The following is a 13,016-nucleotide window of genomic DNA, read 5'->3' as shown; positions in this document are numbered from 1 at the left end:
TCATCCAATGAAATTAATAGGCAGCAGGTTTTAACCAAACATAAGGAAGTACTTCTTCACTCAACGCACTGTCAACCTGTGGAACTCATTGCCAGGAGATGTTGTGAAGGCCAAAAGTATAACTGGGTTTAAAAAAGAATGAGATAAGTTCATGGAGAATAGGTCCATCAATGGCTATTAGCCAAGTTGGTCAGGGACGCAACCCCATGCTGTGGGAGTCCCTAAACTTCTGACTGCCAGAAGCTGGGACTGGATGACAGGGGATGGATCCCCTGTTCATTCCTTCTGAAGCATTTGGCACCGTCTGCTATCAGAAGCCAGGATAATGGGCTAGATGGACCATTGCTCTGACTCACTCTGGCTGTTCTCATAAATGATTGTAATGGTGCTTTGGGGCTTTGGTCATCTGTTCACTTTGGCTCATAGAGTAAAATTTTCAAAAGCATGCCACTGCAGAGCCCAGGTTTCAGGCTCCACTTCGCCAGTGGGATTAGGGACCTATGTCATTTAAGCCCATTTGAAAATTTTACAATGGAGTCCTATTGACCTTGGGTCCTTAGTGTCTAAATCACTTTTGAAACTTCTCCCCATGATCACTGCCTTGTTTCACACAGGGTTTGTTTCACACAGATGGCAAGTGGCTTGGAATGGCTCCTGGTTTAGTTCTAGTCTGGGCCAGGCTACCTAGCTGGAGAAGGCTCACATCCCATTTTCAGTCTGCTCGGCCATTTAATCCCCTGAAACCTCCCACATTAGTACTGTTGATGGGATATGTTCTGTTTCCTCTGTGTTAACCTATGGTAAATATTGTAAATGCCACCCAAATCCTGCTTACCCACGGCTGAGCTTCCCTGCTCCAAGGAGTTTGTGGGTGTTTCAGATGCATTACTTGCTAAAAGGTTACACACCTGGCGGTAGGCAGGATGAAACAGTATCTCAGCTTTCCCCAAAGAGAGGGGCTGAGCTAATTTGGAAATGTCTCTGGCACATTCTAAGCAGAACTGTATTCTTATGGAAATCTGACTTTCATTCAGAGCAAATGTTATGACAGTAGCATCTAGAAGAAGAGAGATCATGAAAAGAAAAGGAAAACTGCTAATTGCCTTGAGGTAGCTCAGTTCCACAGCCCATGCGTTCTGGCTTATCAGCTTCCCGCTTGCTGGTACAGATGCTTGTTAAGAAGTGGACATGGTCTTTTATTGGCGCGGATCATTACAGCCCCGCAAATATTAATAAAAAGAAAAGGAGGACTTGTGGCACCTTAGAGACTAACCAATTTATTTGAGCATAAGCTTTCGTGAGCTACAGCTCACTTCGTTGGATGCATTCACACGAAAGCTTATGCTCAAATAAATTGGTTAGTCTCTAAGGTGCCACAAGTACTCCTTTTCTTTTTGCAAATACAGACTAACACGGCTGCTACTCTGAAACCTGCAAATATTAATAACATTTAGTGTGGAAGTTTGGAGCGTAACTTGAGGGTGAAAGCCTTGTAAACTGAAAATGTGGATCCTCTGGCATATCTCTCCAGGCAGCTGGGCAAAAGGCTGCGCTCACTGACCTCCCAATGAAGAAAAATGTACAATGGATCCAATATGGGGACACCACTGTCATTGATCACAACCCTTAGTACATGAAGATGCTTATCGAGATTGCTTTGAAAGGAAGAAGGTGTGTGAATGAACGAGAGATTCATGTTCTGCAGCCTTCAGATGAATATATTGTACATTTCATAGCCAAATGATTGATTCTTTTGCGATCAGAGCAAAGGGAATCCTAATATCACACATTCACATGTCTTGACCTACGGCATTATATGGCGAGACAGTGAGACAGACCCATCGGGGTTATTATCCAAACCAGAGTCGTGCACATTTTCTGATTCCACCCCATCCGCTCCAACCAACTCCTTTCAGGGCTAAATGGTTCTGCTTCTGCCTCCCAGCACCCCCTCTCATCCAGGGGATTCTTTCTCCCAGTGTCCTGCCACTTGTAGGTTATATCTACTAAACCTTTAGAGGTGTCCTTCTAACTAGCTAGGGCCTGGCCATACTGGCTAAGTTGCCATATCATGTCCCTTTGGAGCTACATTAGGTAGTGTGTCTCCCTTTGCTATGTGCTAGAAAGGAATGCTGCTCTTTGCTAGGGTATAATAGAGAGGTGCTTTCAAGCCATCCCCTCTTGGTTTGGTTGCAAACACCAACAGCACCTCTGATTTCCTTGGCTGCAGTACCACACTGTTTCCTCTGACGGGTCCAGGTCCAGTTCCCACCAATGAGTGAAGGAGGAGAGGGGACCATTAGAACTTCTTAGAGAAAAGCTTTCCAGGTTTCCTAGGAAACTCAACCAAACTGCCTGATCAAAGCAATTTCATGACAAACAGCAGAAACCAAGCGAACTGCAATTGTGGGATTTCTCTTAACTGCGTGCAGACATTTTCAAGGACAAAGATGCAGAAAAGGAATGCTGAGCAATCCCACTTCTGAGGGAACCTCAAATAACCTAAGAGGGTTTGGTAAATAAATAAATACAGCCACAAAAGAGAAGTTGTCACCCTTGTGAGCCTGCTGCATTGCTCTAAAAAGCAGGTCTTGCCAGTTGTCAATTTGGCAAACGTTGACTAGAAGAAGAGAGCCATCCAATGAAATAACATGAAATGGAAACTGACAAACAACCCACCAAAATGAGGGCCAACGGAATGCAAAGATGGAAGTTCAACAAAGCAAGTGTTGGAAAAACTCTAAGCTTAGACAAACTTAGAGCCAGTATCTCTGCTGGGTGAATGACCACAGCACCACTGATTTCATTAGTACCAGAAGAAACTTTGGTTCTATTCTCTTCTATATAGGGTCGTATACTGCCCTCAGCATCATGATATCTGAACGCTTTCTAGTGGCATATTAAGCAATGGGATTATTGTCTGTTCTGAGTCTCTTGGGTGGTCATTTCTGTCAAGCAAAAACATTTTAACCCTTTTAATCTCCCCTACCTTTAAAATTGCAAGCAATAAAAATTAAACAGAGAAAAGAAAGTATCTAAGAGATCCCGGTATTTAATGTATGGGGAAGGTAGTGTGATCCATTAGACAGGGCCCAAGCCTGGAACCCAGGAGACCTGCATTCTGCTTCCGGGGCTGCCCTGTGTGTATGGCCTTAGGCAGGTTACTGAGGACCTGATCCCAGGCTCAGTGATGTCAACTTAAGTCTTTCCTTAAGGCCATTTTCTAGAGGATCTACTAACTCTGAGTGGTTCAGTTCTGGGTGCCCAGCTTCAGAGATCTTGGGCCTGGCTTTCAGAACTTCCACTGAATGCACCTCTCTCCTAACAGTTACATTTTCAAATGTGGCTGCTCACTTTGGTGCCCCAATTTTTCAGAGACTCTGGGTGTCAAATGAGCCAACAAAAAACAGGGGCCACATCTGAAAATTTCATATGTAGCTAATTACAAGCTCCTCCCCCAAATCCCTTCAGGAGACCCACGTCTGCTGGGACACCTGCCGATAATCAGAAAGCAATGACAGCTAGCTGGGGAGATCCACTATGTATTGATTCATTTATTTTATCTGGGGCCAGCAACCTGTGCACATGACTGATCTATGTAACTGCGTGTTCTTACTGGTGTTACCCTCCACCTCCCTTCTCCATCTTTGTCACAATGTGCTTTTTGTCTTTGTAAACTCTTTGGAGAAGGGACTGCATTTGTGCATCATCCAGCACACTGGGGCCCCTCTTTCTGACTGGGAACTAAGAGCACTGCTGCAATCAAAGTATTAGACTATAACATGAATTGCAGCTACACATCCACTCTAAGCAAAGCAGCTGCTGTCTATTTTCATAGATCAGCGTTAGAGACACCTTTTCCTATATCGTCTTAGTCATCTTCAGAAATTGATTATCTCCAGCATACAGCATGCTGAAATTATTCTCCCAAGACTAATTGGCAAAGCACTTCATGTGGGAAGGCTCATCTGAGAAGTAAAATATTCCTTTGATTATATAGTGCAATCCCATTTTATTCACCAGGAGTCTTTAGCTGGCTCTGGCTTTTTGACAGGACGTTTCAAACACTGACATTATGATAATGGCAGGTAGATGGAGAACATTGGACTTGGATGATTTAGTAAATATTTTCCATTTCGGTCTCCATCCTCAGCTGCTCTTTTAAATGAATTGTAGTAGCATTCAATATGCTATGTGATGACAGCATCAGCAAAAACAAAACAGGGATTCCTGTGCTCTATGCCAGCTCAGCCACTGACTTGATGGTTTTGTATGAGCTGGTTTTGTATGAGCATCATCTATTGTTGTTTAAAGCTAAATTAGAACAAAAATACTTTGCATGTTGCTTTTTCATTCAAGGATCGCAAAATACTTTGCAAAGCAGGTAAAGTTGTTTTTTGGATGAAGAGAGAAATCAGTAATTTGTCCATATTTACCAATTCAGGGCCCAGTCCTGTAACTGGATCCACACAGACACAAGGATCAGCTTGCACTGATCTAACTAAAATTGAATGCCTCTGACTTTAAATAAAACTTGTCGTGCAGCACTCCATATGTATCTCCACTAGGTGGTAGTAAATCATCCTCTATCCTTATGGAAAACTTTGGTGAAAGCTTATTTTCCCCATGTACACATTTTAAAAACAAATAAAGTAAATTTTTTAAAAAGCTAAAACATTATTATTTTTGAATTCCTTTTGAATATGATCAACAGTGTCTTTGTTTTGTTTTACTGAGTAAAATATAATTGTTGATTAAATATCACTGAGTTCCAAGAGGCAGATGCTGTAAACGTTTTAAGGGAAAGCATTGAAGCTGTGCAGTTTTTAATTTCCTTTATTACCAAACGGGTGAAATAAATCCTAATGTTAATGGCTAAGTTTATTGCAGCTATCACTATGAGTCTGCATAGGGCGAGATCCCTTTGGACATAGCTGCTGGGTATCTGGGTGCCTCACAAGCAGTCATTAATTTTCACAACGGTGAGAGAAGGATCCTCACCCCCCCATGTTACAGTTAAGGAGCTGGGGCACACCTATTCCTCCGAAGGTCAGACAGCCGTTCTCTGGGTAATGCACACCTTGGCTGCTTGTTGATTTCAACTACTGTATTTAACTGGAGTTCTGCCTCAGACTCTACATTCTTCTTTCTCTCATTGCCTGATGTGCAAAGCGTGGTTTCTCCACCTCTCCTGGGGAACGAACAAATCCCGGCCAAGGCATTGAGTAGGGAAGTGCAAGAAACATGCCATTAGTAAAAATGCTGTTGGGAAAGCAGCTTTGGTTAGCAGCTGAGACAATCAGAGCTTGGGTGAGGGGCTGCAGGGAAATGGCTCCGGAGATTCCACGGCCGTGTGTTATTATCATGATGTAACATAGGGATATGAACCTTGCCACCATCTCTAGCGGGGTGGAATGGCTGTGAACACTTTTGTTTACCTCAGCTAGAATGGAGGTTACACTCACATCCCCAACTGAGTCTCGATTCTCTGCCTGCATCCTTGCTGCTTCCAGGGGGTAGTAATTTATGGCTGGCCTATACCACTCCTCTGTGCCAGCCAGCGCATAGGGGGCTCTGCCCATTTCCCACCCATCCCAGCCATTCCCCTTCTATCTACTGCCCCAAGTCCGGATAGCTTCCGCAAGTAAGGGAGCTTCTACCCCACGTCACTGATATGTAAGTCCAAGTCACAATCTAGCCCACACTATTGATACTGGCTTTTCATCTTCAGTGACAAGGGCCATTTCCATATGGAAGGTTGGAGAGACTGAAAATGCAAAAAGCCAAGCTCACAAGAGACGTGATCGCTTTTCCGTGTAACTGGCTGCATCGTGTATTATCTGTGTGCAGCAGGGATGGCAGGGGTGCAGCGAACAGCTGATTCAAAATGCTGCAGCTGACAGAAACCAGACAGCTGTGTCTCTCTATGCTGGGGCAGTTCCCGCCCCAGATGTTTTCAAGGTTTCAAGTCCCCTGCAGTTATTGTAACTATAGCAAGTTCAGCAACGTGGAAGGGAGGTCAGAAATAAGTCCATTGGGGAGGAATCATTTTAGAAATTTCACTTGTGAAGTTACCATTTTCCTTCCATCATTTTTCAGACACATCAGGTTGGGGGGAGGGGATTATCAAAACAAATTATACTGTTCAAATAGGCGTTAAGAACCAATTATGCTTTCAGAGGAGACATCCAAGAGACCTTGGACAGTTACTTGATAAAAACTCCAAAGAGCAACAATCACTGGGAAAGTGAAGAGTAAAGTCTCAGTTGTCTAAGGGGCAGTCTCTGCTCACTTGGAACCATCCTATTGAGTCCATGGTATTAGCTGCAGAGTCAGACACCACTCAGCATAAAGAGGGCAGAACTAGACTTAGCAACATGATAAGGTGCAAGGAAATACAGGATGCAAATACTGATTGCAGCATCAGTGTGTGTCCGAACATTGGAGCCATAATATTTCTGGGCTTCATATACAAAATAATCTCTTTAGTGCCCCTCACTGATTTAGTCTTTAAGGGTGAAAGCCACCTCCGTGTGGGGAGCCAGCACAACCCTATGCACCCTTAAGTCCCATTTAATTCCTCTAGTGCAGATGAAAGGCCCTGTTGAACCACTAAACACTCTGCTAATACTGGTCTCACTGAATCAAACAGCAAAATTCCTATTGAGTTCAGTGGGAAATAAGATTAGATCCTGAGGACTTGAAAGGGGTGTTTACGTTCTTGTGCACCGGGGTGAATTTTGCATTTTTTGGATAGGTTTCTTCATCACCATTCTGCTTTAACATTTTCCCCCAGCTTTCCAAACACTGGGGACCGAGCCCCAGCTCAGTCTCCTGCTATTCTACCCCAGCCTCAGAGCTGACTAGCTGACGAGCATTATGTCCTGCTACACAAGAGTTGCAAAAGGTCCACGTACCACCTAAGTCCTCTAAATAGGGCTTTTGTGGAGCAGAGCACGCTGCCTGGGGTGTGATTTCACCCACAGTGCCAATTTGGGACATGTCATACTAGAAGGCTGTAGCATCCTTTCTGTTTGATTTGCACATTTCTCTCTTGACCAGGTGGCTACGCTGAAGAGTCCCTTCTCACCAGGGCCCGATGTTATGGACACCTTGGCCAGAAGAAAACCGCGATTTTTGATTTTAATGCCATCCTGAAGGAGGACCCTAGAAATGTACAGGCCCTGAGCGGAAGGGGATTCATTTACCTTGCCCTGAACCAGCAGAAGGTATGTTGCTGTGTTGGATTCATGTCACGTGTTGCCCAGTAAATATAAAATATTTACAAGAACTATCTCAGGCTCCATGCGTCTGACCATGCCCCCACTGAAATCAATGGGAAATCTGCCATCGAATTCAAGTGGGGTGAAGGTTGGGCCCTATATACATTGATGCCTGGGCCTAAATCCATGTATATATTACACCAGTGGCTCTCAATCTTTCCAGACTACTGTACCCCTTTCAGGAGTCTGATTTGTCTTGCTACCCCTAAGTTTCATCTCACTTACAAACTACTTGCTTACAAAATCAGACATAAAAATACAAAAGTTTCACAGCCACGCTGTTACTGAAAAATTTCTTACTTTCTAATTTTTACCATATTAGAAAATAAATCAATTGGAATATAAAAATTGTACTTACATTTTAGTGCACAGTCTACAGAGCCATATAAACAAGTCATTGTCTGTATGAAATTTTAGTTTGTACTGACTTTGCTGGTCTTTTTATGTAGTCTGTTGTAACACTGGGCCAATATCTAAATGAGTGGCTGTACCCCCTGGAAGACCTCTGCGTACCCCCAGGGGTGCACATACTCCAAGGTGAGAATCACTGTATTACTCAATGTCCTGGATGGGTTGTTAGCAATGGGGCTTGAACAGAGAGGCAGATACATTAGCGCAAAAATCATAGCAGGCTCATTCACCTCTATATGTTGCCCAGCATATATAGAGGGCCAGAGCGCTGCCATACTGTGTATGTGTGGGCTTCAGTTAGCACAGCCAAGAAGCTGAAATATTATTTTAAGATCTAAAAATGTATTGTAAATGGTAAAATACATGGGCTCTGCTGCATGCAAAAGGCCTGATTCGATGTGGCCCACGGTACTTCTGTAGATTTGTTGCCCCAACCATTCACTGCCTTGGCTCCGAAGCAGAAACATGCCGCTCTCAGGCAGCCTGTGATGCAAGATCAAAGCCATGGCTCAAAGTGGTATCCTGCTCTTCCTGTGTGCATGTCTATCCCTCCCCCTCCATTAAGAACTCAATTGCCTGTGTCTAGAGGAGAGGAAGGAGAACCCGTAGTCACATCCTCATTTGCGTCACTACCATGCAATCATATGCAAGGCTACAAAAAAGCTCCTCTTACATTTGTTGCTACATTGTCTGTTCCAGTGGAAAAAGAGGATAGCAGCACTTGATGCCAAACCATAATATGTCCAACACTGCTGCATCTACACAGCACATCCACTTATGATTTGTGGTAGGTCACGCTTTAGAAATTGCAGGGCTTCATTCATTATCCTCAAGTTAAGTGGCACGTCAGACATTTGTATGGTGACCAGATGTCCCGATTTTATAGGGACAGTCCTGATTTTTGGGTCTTTTTCTTATATAGGATCCTATTACCCCCCAACCCCCTGTCCCTATTTTTCACATTTGCTGTCTGGTCACCCTAGACTTTTGCCTGCATCATCTGCCTCTTGCAGGGCCAGTCTTAATAATAACAATAATAACACCCGGCTACTATATAGCACTTTCCATCAGTAGATCTCAGAGCACCACTGAACTTAGCAATATTGGAGGTACTGGGCCAGGTCCTTGGCTGTTATAAACTGGCACAACTCCATTGAATTCATTGGAGCTATGTCAATTTACATCTATTGAGCCAAATTCCGCACTCATTTACTCCTCTGCAAATCCAGAGTAATTCCATTGGCCTGAGTGGCTTAACTCTGGGTTTGTACCAGAGGAACAGAACAGAAACTGTTTCATGAGAGCAACTCCTTCCTGAATTATGTGCTTAGAACTATAAGGTCTAAATGTGTTTTCCTGCCTCCACCAGGAATATTTTTCTCTGTCTATTTATCCAATTATTTTGGCATCCACAGAGCCCTTCTCCCTCACTCTCTGCAATGGAGGAGTTGCCTCATTTTCCTCCAGCATTTTATCATGTTTTTATTGGCTGGTGGAATGCTGTGACTGCTTTTCCAGTGCACAGACTCTCACAGCCAGGGAAGCACTTTATCAAGAACGTTATTATACCTGAGCAATGCTCTGCACTCTGATCTGAGTCTCAAACCCTGTCAGGATGTTGGTAGATCACTCCTTTAGACATCCAGCCAAAAGAAGTGGTTAGCATGGTACAGGGCACATCCTGGGTTTTGGGAATGGAAAGCGATTATTTGTATATGATAGGGCCTTGAGAAGCCTTTTTTTCTACCAATTCCACACACCAGCGTAATCGTGCCAGGTTCAGACCCCACGTAAGGTTCATTCAGTTTAAGGAGTGGAGTGGTTCTCACAGACATTGTGCTGACCCTCTGCACAAGGTGAGCTTTGCCCAGTGCGGGCATTCGGTTGTGCCAAGCATGAGCCCTGTGCTGCTTCCTTCATGCTGAGTCTGGTGTAGTTCTCACACAACTGTCCCACGAAGTCCTTCCTGTAGGTTGCAGAATGAAATACCAGAGAGGAAACTCAGAGACGTGATCGAACATCCATAGAGCATCTCTCACTGATGACACAGCAACTCTCTCTGCCGGTGAAAAACTGGCAGAACTTCTAGCCATGTCCTGCCATGTATGTCGTCAGACAAAGCGCAGGCTTTATGTCAAGTTTTGTGCTTAGCTGAATAGTGCCAGACTGAGTGTGCTAGATACTAAAATCCTTGATTTAGCCACAGGTCAGCATTGGCCTAGACAGCATCCATGTAAGCCCCCTGCATATTGCCTAACCAGTGTCCCTGAGCCTTCAGTCGCGAAAAACCATCTCTAGTGGTGCAAAGATAGCTCAGGCTCCATGGCCTGTTCAATTCTTGGCCCTGAAGGGAGCCAGCTATGATATGGACACCTGTTCACTAGAGAATGGACCAAGATCCTTCCCCCACACAGATAAATACTCAGTTCATATAAACCCCTCTGGTGGGTCTGACTAGAACTGAGCAAGGTATTGGTAGTGAAGTATTGAGGGTGTGGTCCATGGGAGTCTTTCCTTTGATTTCAGTAGGCTTTAAATGGGATCCTTAATGAATTCCCTCCCAGAAAAATTTGGATCTGGGGTGTTGGTTTGACTCCATCAATGTTTTCTATAGAATGCTTCACAACACCCTGGTGAGGGTCATCCCGATGAAGTGAGCTGTAGCTCACGAAAGCTTATGCTCAAATACATTGGTTAGTCTCTAAGGTGCCACAAGTCCTCCTCTTCTTTTTGCGAATACAAACTAACACGGCTGCTACTCTGAAACTTGCTTAGACTGTAAACTCTTGCAGATAGTGACTGTCTTTTTGCACCACGCTTAGCATGATAGAGTCCTGGTTTATGATTGGGGTCCCTAGGTAATCCTGCAATTCTAATAATAATAATAATTAGGCAAGTATTAGTATTAACATATTTTTTCTGAATCTCTAAAACGAAGCACAGAGAGGCTAAGTGACTTGCCCCAAGTCATACCTAGAGCTGAGCCAACGTTTGGCTATTCGGATGGAATTTGGCAATTTCAGATTCAGGGGTGCATTTGTGAATTTGCTCACCTCCAGTAGCTGTGTAAGTTATATGAATGTCTCCATCAAAGACATTCCAACTTGGGGGTTGGAGTATTCAAAATTCAGCAGGAAACATGCGTGAGAGGTGAAATGAAAAGAAAGTAAATACGCTTGCCCCTCCCCACTATATTTAGTAGTATCTAGCATTTGTATCGTGCCTTAGGAATGGCATTTTCAAAAAAGCCCTCAGCCTCGGCCTAACTCTGCTCCCACTGAGGTTGATGGGAGTTGACTTCAGTGGGAGTGGTGTTTGATCAATGATAAATGCTTTTGAAACTCCACCTGCAATGTCTGAAGCACTGCACAGATGTTGACTAATTCACCTAAGTGGCGCAGCAAGTCAATGGGAGAGCTGGAAATAGAACCCAGATGTCCCAACTCTTTTGTGATTTCTCTGTTGTCCACTTCTAATCTTTAACAATTCTCCTTTTTGTAATCATGCCGCCTTTCGGCAAATAAGTAACCAACACCCTAGTCATGGGTATTGTGCAGCAGAACCACCTGTCTGACTTCGGAGCAAAATCTTGTAAAAAGTGAAAAAATTCTCTGTCAGGAGATGAACTACATGATATAAAGCCCCCTGAAAATGATCCACAGTGTTCATGTTTATTTTGGCTTGGACAGCAGTTATCAATCCATGCGAAAACCTTTCCCAAGCGAATGAACATCGGGAACATTGCATGCACATTCATTAGAAGCAGGTTTAATATCCTTTGACTTTGCAAACAAGTTGTAACCAGAAGCAGCCAAGCCTAGACGGTTTACATTGCAGAGATGTGATTTCTCCTGACAATCTTAAAATCCCTTTTTAGCCAATAGCCCCTGTGTTATTAAAACAAGACGCTGGCCTAAGCTGATCTAGTGACCCTCCTTCTGCCACATTTCATATGCTCAGAGATGTTTGTGTTTTCACAGAGTCAAGAACTAACATACCAAACATTCTTAACACTTACGAGCAGACTGCAATGTCTCATTTTGAGTACAAATGGCATTTGTGTCCAAACACTGATGTTTAGGCAAGGTATTTCACCCAATGAATCACCTTCCAAAATATAGAACAAAAAGGCCACCATCTTGGTGTAGAGTGTCCCTGTCAGCATGTTACCCATTAGTGGTACAAATAGCTGTATGGCATCTATTGGCACACTGATTTTCAGATACTGTGCTGTGGTCCAGGGAGCTATTGCTTGGAGGAGATGGTGACTCCAGGAATGATGTTATAAAGATGACGACAAAGGGTAAGGTCCCTGCGGGGAGAATGTCCAGGTTTGTGGAGATCCCTGTAAATCTATGGCTGGGTAGTTCCACACAGGTTGATATCAACCCTATCAGCTCTGCATAACGTTTGAAGGGGGATTTTTGTTTGTTTGTTTTTTTAATTCTGAAGAACTGGAGCAATAATTACCTTGGCATTTGCTTCAGTAATTTCTTTTGGTGGGGTGAATTCACCCCTATGCCGAGGGTGTGAGAACAAGGCCTCTGCACCACTTACGTCTCCTTTCTTCAGTCCTGTCCTGAGTACTGATGCTGGATTTACATGACCTTGTGCCACCCCTCTTCATCTATACTAATCATTCAGCTGTTTTGGTCAGATATGACTTTCCAAACCTTAGCTCCCATTTCTGATGTCCTGTCCCTTTAAATGTTTGAGAACCTCCTTTTTCCCCCGAAGTGTACAGCCTCATTTTTGTGTTGGTTTCAGGTTTGCAGCAGACATGCCAAACCCGCAGCAAAAACACAGAAATTGGGCTTGTTTTTGGCTTAATTGGCTTGTGAGTTGCTTGTTGGCTAGTAGTTTGTTGCTTGTTGCTTCTTCTTTTTTTAATTGGCACCACCAAGCAGGGGCAAGGGGGGGCAAGTAGGGCAAGCAGGGGGAGAGAGTCAGGGGTGCACAGCAGGCCCACCACAGTCCTCGACTGCAAGCCAGGGGGGTCTAGTCACATTGAGTGTTGGGGATTTTAGGGATTGGCTTGTTTTGGCCTTGTTTTGAAATGGGATTAGCTTGATTTTTGGCTTATTGTGAAAGTTGGGGTGCTTATTTACTGCGTGAAAGTTGGCAACTGTGTTTTGAAGTCAGAACAACAAAGGAGGACAGTAGGCAGTTGTGTTTCTCTTAGCTCTCTTTGTGTCTATGTCAGTCTCCTTCCTTGCTTGGTCCAGCTATAACACCATTGATGCAAATTTTCCTTGAAGGGAATATGCTCAGGCAAGACACCATGCCCATACGTTGGGCAAGTGCCAGCTATTGGAGACAAAT

General features: G+C 44.0%; 1 protein-coding gene across 2 annotated transcripts in view; it reads left to right on the top strand.

Moving 5' to 3' along the window:
* TTC34 (tetratricopeptide repeat domain 34) overlaps positions 1 to 13,016 on the top strand; it is a 56,693-nt gene that overhangs the window by 11,572 nt on the left and 32,105 nt on the right. For both annotated transcript variants that reach the window (XM_048825022.2, XM_075121001.1), the window contains exon 5: positions 7,063 to 7,229. In XM_048825022.2, coding sequence (XP_048680979.2) covers positions 7,063 to 7,229 — 167 coding nt within the window. The remainder of the gene's footprint in view (positions 1 to 7,062; positions 7,230 to 13,016) is intronic.

The sequence above is a fragment of the Caretta caretta genome, chromosome 18 (genome assembly GCF_965140235.1).
Source record: "Caretta caretta isolate rCarCar2 chromosome 18, rCarCar1.hap1, whole genome shotgun sequence".
Taxonomy (NCBI): Eukaryota; Metazoa; Chordata; order Testudines; family Cheloniidae; genus Caretta; species Caretta caretta.
Note: the sequence above shows the minus strand (reverse complement) of the source record. Positions and strands in the feature narration are given on the sequence as shown.